The following is a 27,819-nucleotide window of genomic DNA, read 5'->3' as shown; positions in this document are numbered from 1 at the left end:
ATTGGTCCCCACCAAATAATGTGTAATCTGACTAAGCGTCTCTTGTGGAGCTTGTCCAGATGGAGAATAGATATTAAGGCACACCTCACATTTATGCTCCTCTGCATACCACAGCAAAAACAGTTTTTATTTTTTCATTTTGATTTGTGTCATGTTTGACAGAAGTAGCGGATTCCCGGATTATGTATTTGTTCCTTTCAAACTTTAATTTGATGTGTTTTCTCAGTAAATCCGATGGAACCCCAAGAGCTTTTCATATTTCCTGAGTTGCTTGTTTGTGTACACTTTAAGTGAGCCCGAACATCCAAAATGGTCCCATTTCTCGGGCTAATGTTATCTTGTCTCTTTTGTTTCAGAGTAAGAAAACTCATATACCTTACAGGGACAGCAAGTTGACACGGCTACTTAAAGACTGCCTCGGAGGCAACTGCAGGACTGTTATGATTGCCAATGTTAGCCCCTCATCCAAGTCATATGATGACACCCACAACACACTTAAGTACGCCAACAGGGCCAAGGAGATTAAGTCCTCGGTTAGTATTAAAATTATATTGTTTAATAATGCTAATATAACTGATGTGATTCTTTGACTATGAATCTATGAATTCCTTTTAAATCATTACATTTTTCTCTTTAACCTTGCCTATCAGCTGAAGAGCAATGTTCTAAGCCTGGACAGTCACATTGGCCAATATGCAGTGATATGTGAGAAGCAACGACAAGAGGTAATATGAAACAGCCGACACTACCATGCTCAATTTAAAAAGAAAATCTATATATTTTTTTCTCATACTCAAAATTTCTCTTTTTAACAGTCACCATGATCATTGGTTCATTTCTAGCTGTTATTTCAATGTTTCGTTGCTTTTCTAAAGATTCTACAGTTGAAGCAGAAACTAAAGGCATATGAAGAGCAGAACACGGTGCCTGGGGCTTCTAACATGATCGCTTCCCAGAAACAAGCAGAGTTCAAAAGGTAAGCATGTGCATGAGTGTGAATCAGAGTGTAACTTGAGATATATCAGTTGTTGTGTCTTTATGTCATAAACCCTTTTGTTGTAAACATTGTAATTGGAGTACATTCACTGATTGCAGGCAGAAAGCGCACATAGCCTGCATTTGCCAGTGTATTATATAGTGGTGATTCATGGGGGCTGTGGTTTTACAGGTGGTTCTGGTGGCTTTGGAGCCAAAATGATTTATGATGAAGTGGTCCATGTTGTAGAATCAAGAATGAGATTCCAATAGACGATGCTATTCAGCTATTTATTTATTAACTGACATTTATGTTACAATAAATATTCCAGAATTGAGCAATGGGACTTAAGTGCATCAGCTCAGCAAGTCGATATGGAAAGGGGAGTAAGTTACAATTGCTTACTCTGACTTCCATCAGACAAACATAAAACATAGGACAACAAAACAAAAAAAATTTTGATTCTCGGTGGGATCAGCAGAACTAGCATCACTTTGAGATAACAGCTATATAGTTTTATATAGTTGTTGTATTGACTATTGATCCATTTTGTCCCAGTGTGTAGCAGCCTAAGAAAAGAAGCCTTTAGTTGGAAGAAGTAGATGCTCATGTTCTCCTGCTCTTCCTGGGGGTTCCCAAAGCATTCCCAAACCAAATGGGATATTTAATTACTCCATCGTGCTCCAGGTCTGCCTTGGGGTGTCCTCGCAGTTGGATGGATTTATCCACAGGGAGGGCACATCCTAATAGACACCCCAACCACTTCAATTGGCTCCTTACATTGTAAAGGAGCAACCTACAGTCTCCTTGTCTGAATCCCTCACCCTGGCCCTTAGAGGCCCTTCATAGCACCCTGTGAAGAAAACTCATTTTGGCCCTTTGTGTCTGTGATCTCATTCTTTCTGTCACTACTCAGCGCTCACAACAGTCCCATGCAACATCTGCGTTAGTTCCTATAACACACCAGTCCATCTGTCATTCTGAGTCTTCACCTCACTCATCATCTGACTAGACGATGGTCTCTCAACCTATGTTACATTTAAAAAGGATGTCAATTTTAAATTGTTTAGTGCTGACCTGTAATGTTTTGTAGAATTTAATAATGGTGGGAAAAAGTTTTTTTTACGTTCTTGATAGTGTTTGGGTAGTCTGTCTTCCCCTTTACATACACAAAAGCCCAAAGTTTAAATATAGCTTTCAACCAGGAGCAGCACTTTCAAGGTGTGGTGCATCAGCAAGATGTTGCTAAAATAGAAGCAAAGCAGCTTATTTTCTTTTCTTTTTTTTTTAACCCAAAGCTGCAAAGCAGTTCTGCGTGCTTTGATCGGCAACACACAGTGTCAGAGTAGATATCATTAGTTGAAAACAGCTGCTGTTTATTTATTTGTTCGTGGTGTCATGCACGCAAACTCAACAAAATGCATTACTGGTGATTTCGACAGCTGACCTACCCAGTGTGTACTGCAAACAAAGCGTCAGAATTAATGATCCAGTGCTACTAAACTGCTGATAAAAGCCTTCATCTGTTTCCCAAACCTTGTGTGGATCAGCTTACTGCACATCTAACCAACCTGGTACACATACTTTTTCAACAACTTGTTTGTGTCACTCCCATGAAATGCCATCCCGTGAAATTGGCACTTGCACCTCCTGGAAAACTGTTACTTCCTGGAACAGCGCATCTTCCAAAAACTCAACGCAGTTTTTTCATCATCCCAGCCTCTCTCTTCATAAGTGATAGTCCATTGGTTTATACTCAAGATTGATCTGTAACAGCCAAATGAAACATTCTCCTTCAAAAGGAAATGCATGACATGGAGAAACTAATACTGTTTTGCAAGACGTTCAGAGAGAGAAAAAGATTTCTTTATTTTTAAGAAATTATTTTGGATGTTGGTTGTGCTGTTTTATTGTTTAGCAATATAGAAATAATTTAGAAATATTGTACTGGTACCTATGTAAGAGTTTGAGCTCTGCAGCACAATTTTTTTTATACTCAAAGACTCCTTTTGTTTTTCCACTTTTTTCCCCACATTCACTCCTGACCTATACTGTAGTAGGTGGACCTGCATATAGCAGCCAGATACTAAAATATTGATAAACAGTGTGTCACTAATTAACTGAACTGAAAGTTTAAGGTAAAGAAGGCATTATTCCAGTTTTAAATTTAGAACTCCTTTATGGTTTATGGTCTATGCATCTATGCATTTTATTTGCCTTTAATTGAAACAGGATGATGCATTCAATGAAATCTTACATATAACTCACCACTGCTGGTTTTTAATCTATCTAATCAGGAACTATTTTAATTCTTGGATTAAAAACACAGATGTGCTTTGATGCTCAAGGATCAAGATTGAACTGCTGGTGTTGACATTTTACTGTTTTCATTTTCTGTCTGCCACAAATAGTAGGTACCTCTGTGTATAAAGGTATACAAGTGTTTGATAAAACTGCTATAATTAACGTTATCTTAACTGTCTTATTTAGATGTGCTGTTTTAATGCTGATAGGGGGGGCTGTGCAGTGCCTTTAATTTAATTCAAAGATACATACACATTTATTTATTTAACATAAATCAGATTAGCCAGATCCCATCTAGTCATCTTAAAGGCATACAGTGGCATCTGTCGGGGTATTTGGGTTGGGGGCGGGGGACACAGAAAAGCTGAATGAGTCTCACTCCCACACATTTCATTCACTGGCATCAGAATTCACAACTCGCGCAGTGAGAGGCTCTGAATAGAGGCTGCACGCTTCTCACACTATTAATAATTCAGCAGTCTAGCAAGGCCACGACGTCTCCTACGTCACTGGAGTTACATTGAAGAGTGCAGTCACATTTCAGCGACAGCTCTCCAGTCTTATTTACCTGCTTGCCTCTGCTGTCTCTCCTGCTGCTTTAATTCAACTAGACAGCCACTTGCATCCAATCTGGATATCACCTCAGCTCTATCCCAGGAATATATATGTACATCATATAGCTAAGAATATCTTTTTGGTTCAGCCTGAACAGAATTGGCATCTTGTGGAAGCTCTAAATTTTAATAAGAGGTTACCAACATGACTTAGTTAGTGATTTAAGCCTTAAAGCATTATTAATAAATTGCAGTAAATAATGATTAGTCATGCAAATCAAATTAATTGGTATAATTTAATTGTTATTAGTTGTATTACTGTAAAATGCTGGTTTAAATGTGTTGATAAAGCTACTAAATATCTCATGGCCTTTTTAGGATGTGATGGATACAAAAATAAAAAGTTGGTAGGAGCTCTTGGCACAGCAATTAATATAAATTTGGTCCTGACATGTGGCCCACTAGCTTGTAATCACATCTGGCTGGAATCCCTGTGATGATGATGATGATGTTTTATTGGATTGCATTATACTAAGAGGTGTTTCTAATATTCTGTCCCCCTCATGTTTGTGAATCAGAGTGGACTTACCAAAAACATTACCTTTCAGTGTAATTCATTCCAAACCAACACTACTACTCAAAAATGACCAGAGTTGTATGAAAGCCTGTCTGACAGTGGCAGCAAAAACTGAACATTACAGCATCAAGACACAATATATTGTGAGGCTATTGTAACTGATTGAATTAGACTCTACATATGTACCTTTTTGTCTATTTCAAGGGGCCAATTCATACATTACATTGTTTTTAAGTAAAGTTTGGTATCAAGTCACATTTTTTATGTTCAAATTTCTTCCTTTCCTTTTAAGGCAAAGTTTGTAGCATTTGAAAATCACTCTTTTCTCTCTCTCTCTATGTCTCTCTTGCTTTCTCTCTCTGTGTCTTTCTCTTTCTCTCTGTCTCTCTCTCTCTCTCTAGGGTGTCAGAAGATCTGCAGCAAATCTTCTCGAGCCGGGCCCAAATCAGGAGAGAACAGCTGGATCTGGAGAGACAACTGAAGGAGAATGAGCTGCGCCAGCGCTACAGCGAGGAGGACAACCTGCAGGTCCAATACTTCTGTGCCAAAGAAAAGACTGAGAAGGTAGCTGATGCTTACGCTGCTATCCACAGATTCCATCATCCCTGCAGAAAAACAGCTGCTGAGTCATCATTCCACTTCTCTGTTCTCTATAGTTGTCTTAGCCTCTCATTTACGCCACTACAGGACAGGGTCACGGCTCCCCAGTTCCTGGCTCTACTCTGCCATATGAGTCCCAGAGATAGAGGCAGCTGTTAACACCATTTAAAGTATAAAAAGTTAATTCTTGAGATGTTTTGCTACCAAACTTTGCAGAATGATCCACTGTCCTTCAAAACAAACTAAACTGAGAGTGGTGCTAAAGCATTCTAAAAGTTTTACTAAAAAACATCTTCAGTCTTGATATGCATTCAGATTTACCTCAACAATGAATTCTTAGCAAAAACTAAAGAATGTAAATTATGTGTTGCTAGACTGGAGCCTAATTACCATATATCTGCTTGCAGCTATAATTATTGTCATTGAGACCACACAGTTGATGGTATGTAATACTAATACTGGCACCAACAATGGGCGATTCATAATATCACTTATTTTACCTTTTGTTGTTGTTGCTTTCAACAGGCCACTTGTAAGCACGAGCGGAAGATTGCCAGCTTACGCACTCAGCAGCAAAACATTTGCAAGCGTTTGAAGGAGGCAGAAACACGATTCCTGGACAACGATGGCTGGCTTCATCGTGTCGAGAATGAGATTAAGCTGCTGAAGTCGAATGATCAGACCTCAGAGGTAAGTAGAGCTTATTGACCCTTTCACATTTAGTGGTGCTGAACAACAGCTGACTGACAGCAAATTTGTATTTTTATTCTAACAGGTGCATTCTGTACATGTTAATTCCTGATTTTTATTTCCTGATCTTTACAAAAACAGTATTGCTTCATGGTTTAGTCTAAACTTGGTTGTTTTTTCTTTATTTATTTGCTGATGATTTTGCACTTTTCGCACTGACATTGGTACATAAATTATTTGGACAAAAGGTCAGTAGAGGCGAACAGTGAGTAAAACTAGATGCATAATTACATAACTTGTAGAAAGGATGAAATAGTTTGAGTCAATGTAAGAAGACAAATGAGCATGATTAGATATAGAGAAAAACTTTACAACGTGGGTTACATCCTTCAAAACTCATGGCTTGGTGTTTTTTGTTTGTTTATTTTGGAAGGTAGGCTGTGTCTCTACTGGTGTCGTGACTGTCTTTGTTTTCTTCCCATCTGTTCTCCCAGTAATTAGAACCGTGCTCATTTTATTTCTCCAGCTCACTCGTGGATCACTGAAGAGAATAAATCAATACCCTTTACTCATCCCTCACACAGCAGCCAGTTACCTAAAACCATGCCCATGTTATTTTTTTTCCTCTTTATCCTTTCTTCCAGGAACTGACCCAGAACTATGACGCACCCACCGGTCAAATGTTCTCTCTGCTGTTGTTTCGTAGTTTCTTTACGTCAGAGGTTTTTTTTTTTTAACTCCCCTCCCTTACCCTGAGCAGACAGCCTTTCTGATGAAACATGGATGAAAACAGAACTTTGCATCGTCTCTCTAGTATCCTGACCCCCAACCGCCTTTTGTCTCTTCTAATTCTGCCCTCCAGAGTGCTAATTCAATATGCTGTTATGTTAGAATGACGGTTGCCTCATCATTTCTGCTCTCTGACCTCACTTCTCCCACTTGTTTAGGTGTTAGGGAAGGACCTACATTGCCACAGGCTGGAGCTGCAGGTGAATGATCTTGAACAGCACATCAAGCAGATGGTCAAGCTCACTGCACTGCAGGATCAGGAGAACAAGCGCATGCAGAAGTAGGCTGACAATACCTGGAACCAGATCTCATTGAATTAACTATTACTCAGTGCAGCTGAAGAAACTGCACTTCAGCTCACTCTATTCCATGATTTTTCCAGGAAAAAAATCTCTAAATTTTTTTTCCATTGCATTTTAGAATGGTGAATATCTTGTTACCAGCGTATAGTCGAAGCTACTCTGCGTTGCGTGGGGCTGGGCTGGTCACAGTGGCAGATGAGAAGGAGAACCACGAACTGGAGCACCTCGTGTTGAGAGAGAGAGGCGTGGTCTGGGCAGACCAGGAAGGGGTGGGGCAGCAGCTGAAAGGTGACGGGACTGGAGAGGAATCACAGGAGACAAATGAGGCGAGAAGCGCTAGGCTCTGCAGCGAGCTGGCACCTGTCTTGTCTTTCTCACATCTGCTATACCACCAGAGTAGCCCCTGCAGTAAGTCACTGTACTCTTATCATCCTCCTTATTCATCTTTTGTTTATTTATCACACGTTTAGATGGTTTGCTTTGGTTACATTATTATTTATTTATTAGATTAATTAATCAGTAGTTTAGCCTATGAAATACCAGAAAAGGTCAAAATGCCTATCACGCTGTCTTAGCACCTGAGGCAGTGTCTTAAAATTGCCTGTTTTGTCTGATTGACAGTTTAAAACTCAAAAGTACTGAATTTTTTAATGATATAAAAAAAAGAAGAATTATTTTCCTTGATTAATTAATTAATTAATGATGAAGTTATTGGTTCGTTTGCTCTCTTGTTATTAATCTGCTAATTAGGGATGGTCCAATTTGCCTTTTTCAGTCCCGACACCACTACCAAGTGGGTATCAGCCAATACATGGTACCATGGTACATGGTATCTGCTACCAGGGTTTAATTGATAGGCTGCATCACTTTGGAGAGACTGGGATCATTCTTTTATGTCTAAGGCAACATCAGACATGACTTTAACATTGCAAATACACACAGAAATATAAATACACCGAATTGTTGTTTATTAAAATAATAGTATTCAATACCAGATCAGCCCATTGTCACAGATACCCGATCCAGCTCTTTGAATCAATATTGGACCAATATCAGTATCGGTATGTGTGCAACTACGGCTAATTGTTTCAGTATAAACATTTTGTGCCAATAACCTGACAGGGAAAATATCAGTTTGCTTGATAAATGCAGGAAAACCTTGACCAACACACGCACCAGTTGTTGCAGTAATGGGTGTTTGCTTATAATGAGGACATCTCCTTGGAAAATGTCTGTTAAAGTGCAACTGAGATGATACACCACAGCTCCCAAATAAACTAACTGAGAATCAGATCCTAAAGAAAAAGAGTAATTGTATCCATCATCTTGAGTTTGTGAGAAGAAATATATGGAAAATGTCATTGTATGGAGAGGCGGGTCACCCCAATAATTATACATAAATATTTTGTCCCCCTCGATTAACTTTATCAAATGCATGTGACAGTCTCACCCCTCCTCCCCCCAGTGTATGAAAGAGAGACAGGCTTCGCAGTGAATGAATCTACTGTATGTCAAACTGGGAAGGGAGGAAATGTCACTTAGCTGTTCATCCCTCTAGCATGCAGAGTCTTAGCTGATAGCTAGCTGATGTTTTTAAAAGCAGCCTACCAAGTTTTTTATTTAAATGTGTTTAATGAAGTTATCTTCAGCCATTAGGCATGATGCACTGCAACTTCGCAAAGATTAACACTAATCTGACAGTCAACAATTTCACAGTGCTTTGACTTTACTAAGCCGTCTAAATTAAATGTGGCCACAGGTAATGTGTGTGAGGCAGGATATGTGAGAGGTTGCTGATCCAAAGCTAGATCTACTCTTGTTATCTGTTACAAATCTTAAGTTTTAAAGTCCGGATCTTTCCTACATTTGAGTTTATTAGTTTGTAATTCAACATAACATTTAGTGTTGTTGTTTTTTTGTTCGTTTTTTTTTTTTTTGTATATTTCAGGAAATATATTTTTAAAAGGGGATATAGGTGCACAAGTGTTTATGCCTACCACTTAAACCAACTTTTCTTTTTACAAGACGTTATACATAGTAGCTACAGTACATGGAGTGTTTATACAATAGTATTCCATTAAGCACATGCTGCTTTTGCTGAAGACAGTAATTATGTAATTGTACTGTCACTTCCCAGGAAATGTTTTGCACAAGTTCAAATGAAAATTAAACCCTCACAGAGAGCATGTAAAAGTGAAAGAGTGTGTGTGCGTGTGTGCACGTCTAGTTTTGCTTTGACTTTAAATGTGACAGTAAAAACAAATATACACATGTGACATCTGGATGTAAGATCAATTTTACAAGTGTTAAATACACTTGTCAGGTGTCCCTTAAGGTGGTTCACAAGGGCCCGTGTATTTGGCGTTAGTCCAGGTCTAGTGTGTATTGTGGGACCCGAGAGATTGCACAGTTCATTTTTAACTGTCATCTCTGCATGACCTGGCAGCACCAGGCCCTCATGACATATAAGCCATGACAGACAGTGGAGCATGAACCAAAGCTGGCCAACAATACTCAATTACTATGATGGTGTCTTATCATTTGTGAGACTGTAAACTCTGCACCTGTCCCTCTGTTCCACTGCTGGCTTGTTTCAAATTGTATCAAATTCTTTGTCAGATAACACAAATACTTTGACAACCCCTGAATACAGATATTATTGTCAGCCTCTTGTGGGTTATAGCTCAAAGTGGTCACACTTTATATTAAGGTGCACATATTCACCATTAACTAGTTGCCTATTAGCATGCATATTAGCATATTGTCTTTTTGTTAGTCATTATAAAGCACTTATTCAGGCCTTATTCTGGGGGTTATTAAGGGTTTGATTATTAAGATCGTAATTCATGTACAATGGCATTCATAGTTAATATGAGTAAGCAATGATTGGGGGTAATTGAGGGAAAACTCTTAATTAATGGCTAAATGGTATCGAATATGATCATGCAGAACGAGGCATTAAGAAGTGCTTTATGCTGACTCATATGCGTGGTAATAAGCAACTAGTTAATGTTAAATATGTGTATATATGTGTAAAGTGTTACCCTTAAGGTTTGAAAGATTGTAAAATGTTCCTATAGGACCCAAAACACTCCAGGTTGTCTTGGTCTTCCAGCAATTCATTATGAATAAATAGTTCCTGTGCCACATTGCACTGTGCATCATGCTTGGGCTTATGCATAACACTTGATTTTCTTTTCTTACTTGTAATATCCAGAGTCACTTTTTCTTAAGAAAATATAGAATCACAATTCGTTTAGCTGGTTCTGCTCAATGGCAGCTCCTTGAATCGTAACTCTTTTTAAAGGTCCAGTCTGTAGGATCCAGAGGGATCTCTTGGCAGAAATCTAGTATAATATTCAGCTTTGTTTTCATTCGCATATGATTAACTGAAAATAATAATTGTGTTTTTGTTGCCTTAGTAAACATTTGTGCATTATAATTGTGATGATGTGTTGATGTTGAACCTCTATCATGTTTTAATTCTCAGGTGCAGAGGGGCGCACAAAAAGAACGTTATTGTGCAATGCTGCTCGATCACCAAAAGGTAAACCTATTCTCCTCTCTCCCCATCTTGCTGGCATACTGTAGTCATTAATCTAAAACCCCTGCATACCTGTTAATCCCCCCTCCCCCTCAATCATTCACTTATTTTCTCTCTCCTTGTCACCTTTCACTCAATCCATCACACTTGCGCAAACACACTGTAAAAGGTGATGGTATGTTTTATTGAAGCAGAACACACAGATCATAAAGTTGGGATTTTAACATGCCATTCGAATTTTTCGCCTGTTTTGCGTAAGCCTAAATTTTCACTTTGTCATGTTGCTTTGTGTCTGCTGACCATGGTTTTAGCAGTTTAACTGAAAAGACTTGTACCGAGTAGTGAAATACACATTAAAAGTCAGACATTTAATGTGATTTATAGCTGTGCTGCAGACACTCTGTCCTGGCCAAACCTTGAATAATGAAAATGATGTGAATACCCACAACCAGTTTTATAGAGGGAAATCTGTACACAGGGAACCTTAGGGGAAAGGAAACGCAAAAACCTTTGTGAAATATTGCAGTTCAAATTGGCTGTAATGATATTTACTGCAGCTGGTCTACATTTCATTGAAACATATTGTGGGAAATGTAACTTTTGAAGAGTACTCCTGCCAGATGACCAGAGTTCCTTGAATGGAAATGAAACATGAAAGCACCAGGGAGTTTGTCACCACTGCTATTAAATTTCCCAGCAACTTATTATAAGTGAGCTCCTTTCAATTATTTTTGAAAGTTTTTTGGTATGGTCTGTCCATCCAGCCTGTCTTTATTCATCACAAGCCAGTCAAGCCAGATGTGTATTGTTTTTCCCATTTGATCGTTATTTTCTCATAATTTGACTCGTCTTTGCTACTTCATCTACGGTCCTCTTTCCACAAGTGTCAACACCTGCACTTGCTCTAATTGCATTACTATGGTGGATATTTTAACTTTATTCAGTTTAATGCTGCGTGTGACACCACCACAATAAAACTTTGAGTGGATTTGGTATTTGAAAAAAACACTAATGAATACTTCTTATTCTCCCCAAATAGAGTGCTGCAGGGATAAATTGGCATTACCCTGATTCCCTCAACAAAAAGCCAATGGGATTTTTCCATTTGATATGGGATAGTTGCAGAAAATATCTGGGACGAACAAAAGTGCAGGATATATTTTGTTCAGAAAGATAATCATCGCATATTTTATGATTTCTGAAGCATAAATTCAATTAAAAAAAAGCACCACACTCACATGAATTCAACCTCTAAGCTTCCGACTACACTGTACTATACACACTTTTCTATAAACTGATAAACCTCTAAGTTGGAAAAGTTTGAGTTACAATAGTTTGCAAGAGTTTGAATATAAACGAAACAATACTGTAGAGGTGGACTGCTGAGTAGATGAGTTTCTGTGCTCAGTCTCATTTAGCCACTTGTTAGCAACCGCTTTTGTTTTAGGAAACATAAAGTTTGTGTCAACCACAGACCTTATTTTAAGCATCTAACCAAAAACCTAACTGATTAACCAACAATGCCACCTCATCTCCAGGTTTTAAGACTAATTCCCAGCAGCACTGTCTGGAATAATACTTAGAATTGCTGTTATTGACAACAAACTAGTCAAAGGCAAACAAAGAATATGGTAATCCGCAACCATGCTTAAACTAAGAATTCTAGATACATAAAGTAACTATTACAATGTCCCCTCAACAATAGTGGACTGTTTGCTAGCTAAATGTAGAGAGTATTATAGCTAAATCTGCCTGAAACACAAGGATTTATGTAAACATTATGGCAATAATATAAACAATAATCTACATAAAATGCAGAATGAGCCCACCTCGCAGGGTACCTTATGAAATAACCCACTGTCTCGGCATGCATCCAATTTTAACACAACATACCATACATGCAAGCCTTTTAGATGCTTAACAATCGGTTTATAGTGGAAAAACATGTTCTGTGATCATTGTCGTTTATTCAGCCTTTCAATAACTCTTTGCATCACAATTTTCCCATTTTTGGGATCATGTAGCCACAGTTTCATCTCTTAAACAAAATCATAGCTGTGCATTCTCCTCAATTATGCATTCACTGGCTCACACTTGCATCCTTGAAAACCATCCTGTCCATTTTAATATTAGTCTAGAGCTGCAACTCATACATGCATGTAGTATATATTCACACACAAATATTCACAGTGGGTGCAGCTTTATACATGTTGCGCAGCATTATCAGCAAAGCAAAATGGCAATGATCCTAAGTAATGTAGAGTTAAAATAGCACAGATGTGCTTTAATAAATAAAGCTTTTATTTAGCAGTCAGACAAACTGCTCTGATCTTATCCTGATGCTGTTTGTCAGTCCCTTACTGCTTCCTCAGCTGTTAATGGTAGTCACTGCAGCATGTTATGAGAAATAGCTCCACCCTGCAGCTTGCAAAGCCAATCGAATTTCACCGGTTTTCGAGAGGGTTGGGCTTTTGAAAGAGCATTAACTCTTCGTGGACTGCTTAATAATAACGAATCACACAAAAGTGATCTCTTTGGGGAATATTTCTGCATTTCACAATTTAGTGTTAATTATAACATTTCCACACTTGCATTTATTAATAGCTCCGCGATTTTTCATCCAGCTACCTCCCACTGCCCCTTTTATCTTGTTCTTTTTATATTCCCATTCGATCTCCTACCCCTCACTTCTCTCTTATCTATTTTTTCCTCTGTGCGTTTTGCTGTCCCTTCTGCTTCAAACGTCTCTTAGTCTGGCTTTTTCCTCCATTCTGCCTTTCTTTCCCTCCTACCCTCAAATGTTTTTCTCTGTCTGTCTAGCATCCAACCCTCCCAATCCCTCTTGAGCTTCATTCATGAAAATGCAGATCCACAGCAGGGCAGGAAAAAACGTCAACAGACGTAAACTCCCCTGCTCCACCAACCAGAAAAGGCGCACTATAAAAAACAGGCAGCAGCAACCAGGCGACCCTAATTCAGTGCAGCCTCCACCAGAAATAGCAACTCATGCATGTATTAATCCCCTACAAGCCAAAAATATGTGATTGAAGGAACTCTGCTGCCATTTATTGCTAAGGACAACTCCTCTGCCACAGAAAAGGGCTATTTATCATCGTCTCCTCACTCGGTGTGCTGTCTGAAGTCTGACTCACATTTGCTAAATATTGCATTTTGATATTTAGGGTAATGTATAAATCAGTCATTCACCTTTGCATTTAGTGTTCTCACTTCCTTTATGTGCTGGCATTTTTCCTTTTTTTAGCCCCCTCCTTCACCCCCACCACACCTCTGCAGGAAATGCCATGAGTGTAATGGTGTTCATAATGTGATGCAGACATTGTGATTTAACCTCAGTTTGCTCTGCAACCTGTTTTTTTGCTGTTGTTTTTAGATAAAGCTAGAAAATCTATTTAAAAAAAATCCTTTAGAATTTTTCACATATCAATCAGTCGTGAAATAAATCAGGACACATGTAATTTAATAATCCTGTTTTAGTGTTAAAATTAATTAATTGTAAAAATTATTAATGCTGAAGACACATACACACGCAAACATATTCTAATTTCAGCATTGATCGAAATGCAAGCATGTAGCTGTGCAAAGTTAGCAATTACCCCTTTCTAAAAAAAGTTAACATAAGTCCTGGTTGGAATTTGCTTTCTTGCAATAATTACCAATAATTAATTCACATTCAGCCAATCCCGATGCTATTTAGCAGTGGATTCAAAATATTATTCACAGTCCACTTCCATTAGCTGTCTATCAGTACTCGACTGCTACCTGGCTACAGTATGTGTGCCTGCAAAATTATGTACACAATTGGCTAACACTAGATCATTTATTGACTGACAGACTCATCGATCTTGTTTACAACAAAACGGCGCAATCCCTGCTGCTAGCTCTTTGAATATCAAGACCATCCTGAGTGGTGTTTCTCTAAAGAAGCATCCTTGTCCACACATACTCACAGCATAAAAACGTGCCCTTGATTTTATTGGGGATAATTGCGCAGAGGTTAAAATCACATATTTTCGCAATATCAGACTCTAGGGATTCTTGGCTTTTTATTAAATTCTCACAATATCCCAAAAAACTCTTGTAGCCACTGCCCTCATTTCCTCACAAACAAGTCTAATTTACAATCAATGTTACACACCACAATCGAGTACAAATACAAACAAGTTCCTGGCTAGCTATGTGTCTAGATGCTGTTAGAAAGCAGTGCAAGAGAATAGTATTAGCTAGCAGAGAACCTGCTAGCTAATACTGGATACACTGGAAACTGCAAAGGATAAGCGATTACAGATAATGCATGGATGGAAGCAACAAACTAAGTACCTGATAACATTTTAGCCAAATAAAGAAATAATTATTTTTATTTTTATTATTTTGAACAAGTCCTTCCTACAGCAGTAGCAGCAGCTACATTTTCTCCTTTCAAAAGCAGAGTTCAGAGCACTCTGTTTTCCTCAGTTATAAAAAAGAACTTCCAAGGCAAGTAAAGTCCTCGGGTTCTAGTCTATTTATAAAAGGCAGTGCTTTTTAGGATTATAATGCATGTCACAGCACCATTCCAACATTGTAAAGTTTATATGTGCAAGGAGGGCACCATAATGTTTAATTGCCGTGTGCCATGCATAGTATCTCCAACACTACCGATCACACTTTGATATAACTTAAGGGAGTGATCCATCTCATTCCTCTGTTGTGACATTTTTTAAATTGTACTGTTTAGCCTAAGGACGACACTTCAGCGTTTATTACTGATTACTGATTGAGCATGGGTGGGCAGCATCATTTGTGGAGGGTTTACTCTTGGCCTGCTTACTTTTTACAGTGGTTTGATTTGCTTTCACTTTATATGCCCTTAGTTGGAAACAAAGCACTGATAAATGCATTTCAAAGATGGCTTGTTACAGATGCTGGCATCTGCAAAGAGTGCTTGAAATGATTACATTATTTTTTCTCACAGACCAAAGGTGAGGTAGGCCAGTGGCTTATGTATCGTCTGATAACTGATGAAAAGATCTGTTGACAAAATGGTCAGCAAACATGGTGACCGAAGGTTAAAGATATATTCAGCTTCTAAGTATCCTTCAAGTCGATGACAGGAGCAAGACCTTTCCACATGTTTTGAAGTGTGGGCTTTCTGTCTTACTGCAAAGCTCATGGTGGATGACACTGCAAAATGTTCAATCCTAAAGATAGCAGTGTTTCTTTGACCTGAAACAGTGTCAGTTCATGTTCATTCTGTGGGCAAACATTTTAGTCACAAAGTAACACGGTGACATTGCTGCCATACCACATCCTGTGTCATGTGACATTTTGGCCAGCATCATTTGGATCCATAGACACCAGATACACAGTTTACAGGCAGGGGCAGTAAATACAGGAAGCAGAAGACAGGAACATTCCCCTTTCAGTTTACCATGGAGTTTTCAGTCCAATGTGATTCTCATCTGTATTGTTCAAATAGTTGTTTTTTTAAAGGTACCTTAGGATTCTGTTAGACATTCATATGAAACAAGTTGTGCCTAAATGGTTCCTCGCCAAAGCCCCAGGACACTTTTAAATCTTAAGTATTTCTTAAGTCTGTAAAACATCCTCAAGTATTTTTTATTAGAGGGTCTTACAGTCAAAAAACTGCTTCAGCAGAACTGTGAGGGTGTGTTTTGATCACTGATGACTGACCATGCCATGCATAAGCACCAAACCCAACTTTCACCAGGTTTTGATTCAAATATGGCTTAAACCTGATTGGTGCCTGGAAGGTTGTGACATCACCTTTTCCCCCAGTGAGTCCAACACAGAAATCTCTAATGTGAAATAACACTGGCCTAACTTTGGCAGATGATTTTTCATTTGGTGTTGGTCAGTTAAAACTTCCTCTGTGATAGTGTTCATCCATCATAGGTTAATTATTAAAGTGCATTGTTTGTTTCATTTCTGTTAACTTTTAGTGAATGTTTGGTTGTTTTTTTAGGGGAAAAAAATCAGACAAATATGAAACAGGAACCAGCTCCCAGGATGCCCATCAGGAGAAATCTATGTGCATCACTGCCACCACAAAGCCCCCGGACCATCACCAAGACCCAAGTGTTTGAGGAGGGCTTGTTCCCACTCCAGTGCACACCAGAACCTGTTCAAAAAACTGTTCAGGCCCTGCCGCCGGGCTCCTCCGGGGCCATGGATCCCAACATGACCTTTGAAGTTCTGGACAATGTTTCTGAAACAGCAAGTGATGCAACCATCATAATAAGCAGCGGTAGTCCTTGTCCAGCATTAGAGTCCACTGACTCTGGTCCCAGCCAGCTACTCCGTCTTCCCAAGGCCAATGAGGGGAACCAGGTTCCGAACAAAAGGTGAGAAATAATGCATGTCTTCAACTTTTCTTTTGATTTGAAGATGTTAAGCAGTATAATTATCTAGGAGTTAAGTGTAAGACCTACTTTCTTTTATTCATTATTTCCCCATGAGTTTCTGTCCATCTACTGTACACACTTCACTTGGTTTCTCCCATCAGTAAGTCAGCTAGATAACATAAGTCAGTTAGCAGGCTGGCTTTTAATGTGGATCACAGTTCTCTAGACTCTACACGCACACTATATTGGTTTTCTTGGCAGTCCATATGGTGCAACCTTTTAACACGTTGAAGTAGTCGTAAACAAATGCATCGATACACCCACATACCGCCTACCGCACTCCTGTGGTCACTCTAAATTGTTACTGCTACAATAGTGTACACTACACAATAGTGTCACATAAGCTTGAAATATTGGAAGAAAGATAACAGAAAACACTCCTCTTCATGGGAGATTCTTTGGGAAAGAAAATAGCGCCATGACAGCAGAAACCAGAACTGATATAGCATTGTTATCTAAGTATAAACATACATTTTTATAAGTCAAGTTCAGTGGAAAAAAACGCAACAGCTGTCACGATTTATCAGAGCCATTTGTTGTACTTTCTCGCCTCCCGTTCACCAAACAGTTTGTCTCAAAATGCGCTTTTCAGCAATGGAGAGTGAGCCAAGGAGTGTTTTTAGCAGGCTCCCTTAGTGTTAAAGTTCAACTATACCAGTGAGCAATATTAGCATCATTACAATTAACCTCTGTGACATATAGAGCAATTAGTTTGCAGCAAGAAATTCACATTTTCTGCTGGACATATGCCATTAATCATGAGAGTCTCAATTCTGAGCCTGCTTTTCTAACATCAGCTGCTACCTGAAGCACACAAGCCTTCGTGTTTCTCAGCGTCTTCATTGTGAGTGCAGCCCAGAGAAAAGGATAAGGATATCCTTTTCTCTGGGCTGCACTCACAACCACCCTAATGTCTCATGTATCATCAAAGATTAATTTGATCTAGTATTGTTAATGTCTTGAAAAGATAGGGATTAGCCAATCAGTAGCCAATAGCTTAGCAACAGATTTTTAATTATTATTGGTATTTTAATTTCCAGACAAAAGGATAAGAGACACAATTTGAGGGGGGTAAAAAAGCAGCATAGAGCAGAGACGTGCACTTAGACATTTCACTAAATAAACCATTTTCCACCATTGCTTGTTTATGTCACAGCTGTTAAGAACACATAATGAGGGTTAAAATCAGAATTTGCTCCTTCACCTTGAATCTTTGAATGATCTGAATAAGCTTTTAATAAGTATAGCAAACACAAATTATGAATGTCATTAACTTTCCTAATTGAGTTTAAAACATCAGGGACATGCCCGCTCATTTTTCTTGATGTTTCTCTAAAAAAATTGGTACAAAGGGAAAAAACACTCCTTATTCCACCCATGCTAGTCTTGGTAAAAGGCCTAACTCTCTAATACAAGTATGATGATTCAACGTTTGTTAAGTATTCAACCCAGGCAGTACTTGTACAACACATTTTGAATTAAACATTGCTCCCCAAAAGCATAAATTATCAAATTTTAAGCCAGCCTCATTGCAGTACACATATTTCTTTAAGAATTGCAGTAAGAAAAATATTTAATTTATATTTAATTCAAAAACATCTATTTCACTTTTAAAAACTGATTCAAATCAGTTCCATAAGTTTCAAAGCAATTGAAGAATTCAATGTAAAAGACACTCCGTCTGAATGCTAACTAAACCGTTCAGAAGTGGTAAATCCCCCAAACCTTATTCAAAACAAGATGGAGACTAGAGTGCAAATAGAATACCAGCAGCAAGTTTCCAGACTGGAACATTGGGCCAAGAGGCTTAAGTCAGCTGAGCTGAGCAGCGTCATGGTGTCTTCAGTGGCAAACCAAACAGGAAGCATTTCAAGCTACAGCTGCAGAAAGGGTTTGTGTTTGTGAATGATGCTCCCAACAGGGCGACATTCACATCGACGCATTGATAGTGAATTGCTTTATTTGGTGCATAAATTCGTTCCTAACCAACCTCAAAGCCAAAATGCATCACCTCACAGCACAAACAAATCAAGTTGCTTGAAAATATCTCTGCTACCCCACAAACACACTGTTTCAGGTGGAGTTGTTTTTCCTCAAATACAAAAGATCGGAGCTAATCCAGACTTTATGAGAGCACTTAGCACCCTGTCAAACCTCAGAGGGAAGCATTTAGATAGCAAGAAAAAGCAATACCTTTTTGTGAATATTTCTCAGTACAAAATCATTGTAGGTAGAGACTCAACGACTTCAAGAAACTTGGTGCATTAGTTTTATACTGCCGACTGTCCAAAAGTGATTTTTGGGACTGCAAGCGAGTGGCAGCTCCCCGGGCAGGGTTCATGCAGAGTGTAGCACACAGGGACGGGGGGGCAGGAAAAAGTGACTTTGACAGTGTGTAACTGTTGTTTTTCGAAGAAATGAAAAAATAAATGGCAGTAAGACAAACCTGGAGACCTGGCTGAGTAATATATGAGGAATGTTAATTCCATTAGGCAATTACAGGTTGAGGTTAATTACATAAAACATGATACTAATTTCACCAGGTTGATTTTCTCTGGCAGATTTTTTTACCAAAACACCTGGTCACGTCTTGTTTTTAGATTCCACCAACTCACTCAGTCACATGTTCAGCCTCCAAAGTGTTGGTGCTGTGTCCTGCAGTGGAGGAGGTGCCCACTTGAGTTTAACTTTGTCACTAAAGCAATGCCAAAGTTTGGAGCAGTTTACTCATTGCAAGTTTAAACTTCAGATAAGCAAGAATACACCTGCTAGATGTCCATTTGAACTCCAAACTGAATCCTTGCCTAAGCTGGAGTCAGTCCAATTTGAAATTGATGGAAAGTTAATGTTAAGAAAGGATGTGAGCTTGTTAGTGTGCATCAATAACATGCAGGTGTATTTAGAAAAATAAAAACAGAAACACCAAGCCCTAAAACAGTGATTTACTCAGCTTATACCTGGAGGTGCCACGGTGAGAAGAAATGCGGCGTCAAAGTTATCTGACAGACAACAAAATTTGCATAACCAAATTTTTGAATACAGGTGCATAAAAACGAAGCATCAGATATCAAAAGTTCATGTTTGTATCACGTAGCTCTTGTATTAGGATGCACACAAAATGATGAGCTCTAAGATATTTGTTTTTTCAGTCATCTGATTTTAAATACAAAGATAAATGCTGCTTATCCCTGTGTGAAGTCCAAACAGCGAAGATTTCATGGTGACATGAAACTTTGTTCTGTAGGCAACAGGTCCCGTCTGTCCCAAACTTGAGACGACCCAACCCGACATACATGGACATGACGTCTGCTGCACAAGGAAAGCGTAAATTTAACTGGTAATGTGCCACTGACCTTTCCTCTTATATATATGTCAGTCATTTTGTTTTATACTGGCAGTGGATTAAGCACTGAAAGTAAATGCGTTTTTGAGGACGAAATCAAGTTGTAGATGATGAGTAACTTCTGATATTTTGTTTGATTGCTCTTTCATATTTTCCCCGTCTGCTTTGTTCACCAAAGCAGCATCCGAGAAGAGTTAACACAGGGTCTCTCTGCACCGAAGCGTATAAAAAAAGACCCCTCAGTGTCCCGGGGACCACTCAGAGTGCATCGTTTTGCTGGTAAGAGCTAACAAAGAACAGCACAGACAGAATACATATACAGTCATAACTATTATATATTATACTCTTTGTTTGTTTGTTTAAGGTTTGAAGCAATTAAAGCTATTACTTGAAGAAAAGAGCACTGTCAAAGTTCCAAAGTGTTTATTAACTGTAATTATACCATTCACATGCATTTACTCAGAGCTATCGCGAACAGTGAAGGGTTCATTTCAGTCTTGGTACTACTCCTTGTTTGGCGTCTGTCCTCAGGTTCAGAGGAGAACCAGCCTCGGAGAGTTGCGAGGAGCATTTCTGAAGGAAATCTCAGCCTGCTTGAACCTCGGAAATCCAAGTCAATTTTCTACAAAACGTCCCAGCGGTTCAAACGAGTGACCAAACAGATGTAAAGCACCACCACCAGATGTTTAAATCAGGCCATTTTGCCTTTATGAACATTTTTACGCTCCACCCATTTCCCTCCATGTTCATCTTTTCAAAATATTTTCTCAAAATCTACAGAAAAAGTGGACCAATTCTCTCCAACACAGATGCTAGTGTCACAAGATAAAATGTAATAAACAGTTGTACCATTTTGTTATGCTCTACACTGCAGCAAAGGTTTACTTGACTGTATATAAATATTGTATAGTTATTGGTCATTTGTTTAGATTCTTCTGTGATTTTTCTCATTTCTAAGCCTACCTTTAGATTTTTTAAGCTCTATTTTAAAACCCATGTCCAGACTAACAGCAAGAAATAAAACATGTCCTGTGGATGATCTATGTTTTACGTACATTATGTACTTTTAGCTATTCTCTTAAACTAGGGCCGGGGAAACTTCTTCCTATAAGCAGCCATTTCAGTTTTTCTAACATCCTTCGAGGGCCTTACTAAATTATTGAACACATGTATCACACTAACCTCTAATGCGATGGCAGGAGCTGCTTCTCTTTGGCGAGGCATCTGATATCAGATGGTTGCAATGATGATGATGCTACTTGCAGCTGGTTTTCCAGGTTTGGGTCAGTCACTCTTCAGTGGGACCGAGTCTTTACGAGATCAGTTTTGTAGAGGGCTGCTCACAGCGGTAGGTTGTCCCAGACAGAGATTTAAACTTCAGCGCATGTCTCCTCAGAATGGGAAAATCCTCATGACGTACACACAGTTTATAGAACTCGAGCAGAGGGAGGCAGCTTTGAGCTTTTCATTGCTTTGCTTTGCTGTAGATTACCAGGCCCATCAGCCAGTTCCACATTAAACAATGTAGCAAAAATGTTCAGTTCCTTTTGTTGACTTGACACTCAGCAGCATATTCAGATGTTACAGCATGTTTTGTTCTTGCAGAGCAGGAAAATGTTTCCTCTTTCCAGTTGCATTTGCCGCAGCTTTAATTTCACCTCAAATGATTTCACATTTGACAGCGACAGAGCTGAGTAGCAGGCTGGAGCTTCAGGTTCAGCTCTGAGAGCTTCTTGGTTCATGAAGGTCAAATCATGCAGACATTTGCTGTCACTGAGTTTCCACGGCAGGTTTTCCTTCATCTCATTAATTATTACAGACAAGCGGGCACTTTGGAACAATTTTACTTTTTCTTATGCTAGCAGCTCTGTAGCAGCAGCAAGGTTCTCCTTCCCAAACTCTCCCTCTGAATGAGGCTTTAGCCTCTTAGCTATTAGCTCGATCGCCACATAACTTGCCTGCAGAGCACTGTCTCTGTCAGTCAGACTGTCTCTGTCAGATTGTGGTCTTGTGAAAGCTGCTTGTTGGGCCTCCAAACTCTGCCCAAGAGCGTGAACATCATCCGAGCACATTTGTCCCTGTAGCTCATCCAGTTTAGCATGGTTGTAGCTGTAATGACTCTGAGATTAGTCTTTTTCATCACTGTGAGCGCAACCCCACAAACTAATTTAGACACTCCAGCTTGACAACAGTGTAACTGCACATGCATCTTGGGTTCAGGTACCGCCCCGGAGGACGTGTTAGTCTACTACTGTGTTATTTTCTTTTATTGAAGAAAAAAGTCATTTTTGAATTCCCAGGGCAGCTAATGTCAGGTAGACTATACATGACCTCTAATGGAAATTTGGCAAAATAACCTGAAACTGCTCATCACTGAGCAGTTTCTATTTGATTTCTTTTCATTATTTGTAATATTTTTAATAAAACAGCTTGTAACAGAATCCGTGGCTGTTTTTCGATAAATAAATCCCTTTCTAAAATGTAATATCTGCCTTTTTTGTGCTATTGATGTTGAGTCTGAATGTGGTTTCCATTCAAGTGTGGGTCACAAGATGTTCTGACGATAAATAAGTGACGCAGGACAGGCTCATGGAAGGTGAACGACACAATGGCAAGAAAAATTGAACTGACCTGCGAGTGACTCGCAGCATAACTCACAAAGATAACTTCCTTGTTGTCTTCATGTCGAAAAAGCAGCCGTTTTATATGCCTTTAGGAAAAAAGGTGATCCCTGAGTGTAGTGATTGATAGGATGCTATTTGTCTCTACCAATGCCTTGTGGGGATTCTTTATGAGAAGCATATTTCACCATTTAACACGCCCATTCAGTCTTGAAAGAGGTGTTACCACTAACTCAATCACTGCTGTCCAAAACTCCAGTTCAGATTCACCTTTAAAAGGGGACAGAAAATGATGCCAATTAGTCTTTTTGCCCAACCATGCATACTGGCACAACAGGAGGTATTTCTGCTGTTGCCAGGGCACACACTGTGGGGTGGGTGATAAAAATATATATAGAGAGAGAGAAATTTAGATTTAAATAAAATGCCTCCGCACATTTATGCAAAGGAGTAAGTTTGACTCACAAATTGGGGTGAGTGCAGCTGATCTTTAGCATTTACAACAACATGCAAGCTATCAGTTACAATAGGTGCTCTAACCAACAAAGACAGTTGTAGCACCACGTGTTGCCATTGAAAATGCATAAAATCTCCAGCAAGCGAGTGGAAAATTCAAAACTTGCTAAAAGCAATGGATGAAGGGTTGTAACAGCTAAAAGAAATTAATAAATGGTTGAAATGTCAAAGTGATGATTCAGTGGTTGAAATAATTAAATAAGTAATGATAAGTTGATTTAGAGGTGGATAATCAGTGAAAGTAGCAAAAAGGGATGAATAACTGGTTGAAATAGACACCTAAGTGTAAGGGGTAAACGATTGCTGAAAAGGATCAACAGTGGAATTAAGTAAAGTGAAGGATAAACAGTTGAAATAGCTCAAAAATAATGGAAAACTTGTTGTCCAGCTTCTTCTTCCAAGTCACAGAAGTACAAATTCAAACTTGACCAAACTGACCTAAACACTGACAATTCATTATAAGAGAAAAAAATGTAACAGTTTCCACTTTCATATAATAAACCATGTTAACATCCATTGAAAAGATTGATCTCATAGGACCGTGGAGAAACTACTGCTAAATGTCACTTTTGACTTGTATTTCAGAGATATTTCCGGCTTTCCTACATTGCATTTTTAGCCTGATCAGATGTGAAGAATTTATGGGAACAAGCTTTTATTAGAATTCTATACTGAACACGAATGGCAAAAAATACCTCGAGGCTCTGTGATGAGGGTGGGACCTCATTGCTCTGTCTGGAGAGAACTAGACTTGTCACTTTGAATTCGGTCTTGCAACTTTCAGTGGCACAGCATTCAGTGTGATCGTTATTTTTAGCTCAGGAGCTCAATGCATATATCAGCACTGTACTGCGCAAGCACTGACACCCTCTCATGCTCTCATTCACAAGAATCTCTTCATTGTGTGTGTGTGAGAGAGACAGAGAGAGAGAGCGAGGGAGAGAGTGTGTGTGCGCACACAGGGAGGCAGGTCTTGGCTAAAGTTTATTAACTTTCTCTTAGCCAATGGGGCGCCTTGTGCGTTTTTCCCGCTGACCAATGGGACAGATTGAGAGGTTGGAGGTGGGTGTTGCTTAGCAACTGCAGGTAGAATCTCAGATCATGTCGGACCCATTGTTTTATCTTGCCTCCCTGAGAGACATTACATGCTATGTGTTGTGATTTGTTAGTAAAAAAAACACCTCTGTGCAAATGCGTCACAAAGTTGTTAACTCTATTTTTGCATTGTTAAGCAAAGACCACAGTGTCTTTAACGGCATTTCGCCCTCAGGTCACAGCACTTTTAATTGAATTGTCATTATGTTACTACATGTAGCACATGTCTTATTTTCACCGCCAAATCAAGCGCATACAAGAGAATTTTTATTTGATTGTTTTGGGGGGGGCTGCTCCTGATTAGAGGGATAATACTACTGAACCTCATGCAGTGTCAGAGATGAGTGGTTATAAACACAGACAACAGACACAGCTGCCAAAAGCAAAGATTCTACATGGAGATGAAACGTCACCGTTCGATTTTGAAGCAACGTTTAACCCACCACACTCCCAGATACCATTGCACTAACACACACACACAAAGCCCAGATGCAATTAATTATGATTCTTTATTCTAATTCTGACTCAGAAAGCCTTGAGTGTTGGCCTAAATGAAGTGAGTAAAACCAGCATTTGAATTGAGGCTTTATGTTTGTGTGTGGCCAGGAAGAGAGACGCCAACTAGAACGTACAAATATAAGCATATGATCCCTCCTACAATGTTCCTGACTCCCACGAGGCAGCACGTCACAGCTGTGAACTTTTCGTCCTCTGTCTAATTAGATGACCTGATATCTTACAGCAATATGTCACCGTGGAATAACTCGTGGAGAGCTGACCACCAGCACTGTCTGTCCTTTTGCCACTCTAATAGTGTTGCTTTTTTTCTTTTTGTTTCACCTCTGTTAGCCTAAAATTATCTGTACGTTACTTGAAAATAGGCGTGCGTGCTTGATGCATGCACACAGCTTATTGTGTGTCATGCTGATGTGAACAAGCTGAAAAGTAGGAGTGTGGTGTTTACTATTTTATGCTCCCCCACACCTTTTTTTTTTGGGGGGGGGGGGGGGGGGGGGGGGTGTACGATTAATTTGCTTAATTAATTTAATTTGGTGTAGTAGAAAATTAAAGGTATTTCAGGTAGCATCATGAGCGAGGCACAGTAGAGTTGCTCATTGCCCCGTCCCGTGATGCTAAATGCAAATATTTAAATGGAGGTTATGGAAATTCCTGCAATGCACCCTGAATTTGGCATGTAAAGCAGGACCAAGAGGATTGTTGTTTACGCCACGTACATTTGTGTCCAGTTTGTCCAACACTGGGAAGCAAAGGAACAGACATACAGGTATAAAATTAAAAATATTTGCCCACCAGATTGGAGCACATTTGGGGAGATACAACTTCAAAGGCAGTGAAACAGAGTGATTCTGGATAAGGTAAGCACTGACCGCTCACACCCTAACAGAGGTTTAAACTAGTGCTGAAATGATTTGTTCATTAATCAACAGGTCAATCAAAATATTTATTGTTTTTAAGAGAAAGAGAGAGAGAGCCCCAGGTCATTTGATGGTCATTTTTTTTACTATTTTATGACAGTTTAAGGACCGAAACATCAACAATTGTATCAACAAATGAACAGACAAAGAAATTAATGAGTCATGGATTGACAAATGTCTTTTTTTAACAAAACTAGCAGACTTTTTATAAGCACTGGCAGGCTTAGATGATCTTTTTTTTTACAACCAACCACCTAACATCCATCCTCAAGGACATCATATGTATACTGTCTGTGTACTACAGAAAGGTAGAGACATCAGCCAGAGCTCGATGGCACACAGTGTTTTTTTTTTTTTTTATCCTCAGTCGAATGTCACCTAACAATGAACTGTTTTGCAAACTGGCTGCAACCGAAATTCACCTGATAACGTCTCTGTTTAGTTGCACGTTTGTGCCATGTCCTCATTTTTTGCTTGTTTTCTGGAGCGTTCCATGCTACGATCTCCCTCCACATTTTACTCTGCGAACAAATTTTGTGAGAAAACAACGTGGCAGCAAATACCTGGCTCCCATTATCAATACATAGCTGACTGTTGGCAGGACCTTGTGCAGTGGGGGATGGGTGAGATTTACAGTTTCCTTTACCAGGTAATGTCTCCTGTTGTGAAACAATGTGACAGAAAATCAGTACAGCTGTGATGGCTCAGCAGTGTTCTTTGCCCCTCTACATTCTCCTCCAGGAGCTTATCCAAAGCCCACCTCAAATGTACTGTATGTAGCCTGTGGATGACTCATCCTCGGGAGAATGAGCTGTATGGTGCAGGTAGCCTTGCAAATAAACATTTCACGATTTGCAGAGTCTACTGAGGCACTTTGCTGACTTACAGTCTGAACCCACAGACCACAAATTCAAACTCTGACAAACCAATTCAATTTTATTCTGCCTGTAAGGCAAACAGAGTCAAACATCCTTAATGTGCCCCTTCTGTGTTACACATGTGATGACTATATCACTAAAACACACAACGGTGAGACATCAGTTAAAGCTCCAGAATTTTTAGTCATTTTGTTTATTGAAACAGCAAATTTGTCATCATTGCACCAATTACCATGGAGACAGGGTTAAGTCCCAAACTGACTGGTATTATACAGTGCATGAGTGTATGCTCATACTCTTTACCGCAACTTCCAGGAAGGTGAGTGGATGGACATTCAAATGATTTCTTCTTTCCCAGCAGCCTTTCACACCTGTTCCCTTCAAACGGCCTGTACATCCTCCCTCGTTCCTCGTTGGGTCTGTAGCATCCTGTTTGTCTGTCGTATGTGCGTGTGCTGTTTATGCTATAAAGTTTGTCACTAACCGGGGGGGAATTCTCCACCCGATGACAATGGAGCGGAAATGATGCTTTTTATAAGAGCTTTGTCTAAATTTCTTTCATATAAATTTGTCCTTTACATCTCTCCTGTTCTAAATATTTAGAAGAAGTGGGCCTGGCCGGGATCAAATCATATTTTTGAGGCCAGGGCTGCAAATAGCGGGAATATTACCCCTAATAATATCCAGCATGCACGTTTTCAAGGGCGATTGCATATGTTTGTGGGTTATAACCATGGAAACCAAAGGGCAATTGTGATCTCAGATTTTTATTTTTTTTATTTTGAAGGCTTGAAGTGGCAAAATTATCCAAGATCTATGGGGCAACCATGCTAAACACGAAGCAACAACTGCATGATAAGTAAAAAAACGTAACTCTCTCACACAGGACGGTGTAGACGTATGCCTGACTGTGGGTGTGGCAAAGTTAATCTGTCAGCAGTGAGGAAGACCACGCTGCAGGGTCAAGTGTAACCTGAACACAGCACCTCAGACCCTTTTTATTCAGGCCTTGTCATCCTGTTTCAAATAAAGTTGGAGCCACTCCACTGCCCACACAGGATGTTTTCACTTGTTTTGTTTGAGACCTCCTCTCAGGACTGTGTGGGTGTGTACAGACTGTGCTCCATTCACATCTGCATCAATCTCCTGTTGGGGAACGTAGCCCTTTTATC

General features: G+C 39.3%; 1 protein-coding gene across 2 annotated transcripts in view; it reads left to right on the top strand.

Annotated features, from left to right (window-relative positions):
- kif18a (kinesin family member 18A) overlaps window positions 1–22,462 on the top strand; it is a 31,507-nt gene extending 9,045 nt beyond the window's left edge. For both annotated transcript variants that reach the window (XM_041936585.1, XM_041936576.1), the window contains 12 exons: window positions 357–533; window positions 651–725; window positions 876–976; window positions 4,813–4,975; window positions 5,537–5,701; window positions 6,649–6,770; window positions 6,911–7,200; window positions 10,283–10,339; window positions 16,320–16,698; window positions 20,003–20,095; window positions 20,283–20,380; window positions 20,633–22,462. In XM_041936585.1, the coding sequence (XP_041792519.1) occupies window positions 357–533; window positions 651–725; window positions 876–976; window positions 4,813–4,975; window positions 5,537–5,701; window positions 6,649–6,770; window positions 6,911–7,200; window positions 10,283–10,339; window positions 16,320–16,698; window positions 20,003–20,095; window positions 20,283–20,380; window positions 20,633–20,769 (1,857 nt within the window). In that variant the 3' untranslated portion in view covers window positions 20,770–22,462. The remainder of the gene's footprint in view (window positions 1–356; window positions 534–650; window positions 726–875; window positions 977–4,812; window positions 4,976–5,536; window positions 5,702–6,648; window positions 6,771–6,910; window positions 7,201–10,282; window positions 10,340–16,319; window positions 16,699–20,002; window positions 20,096–20,282; window positions 20,381–20,632) is intronic.
- The last annotated feature ends 5,357 nt before the right edge of the window (window positions 22,463–27,819 follow it).

This window comes from Chelmon rostratus, chromosome 1 (assembly GCF_017976325.1).
Source record: "Chelmon rostratus isolate fCheRos1 chromosome 1, fCheRos1.pri, whole genome shotgun sequence".
Taxonomy (NCBI): Eukaryota; Metazoa; Chordata; class Actinopteri; order Chaetodontiformes; family Chaetodontidae; genus Chelmon; species Chelmon rostratus.
This window is presented reverse-complemented; position numbering and strand designations above follow the sequence as displayed.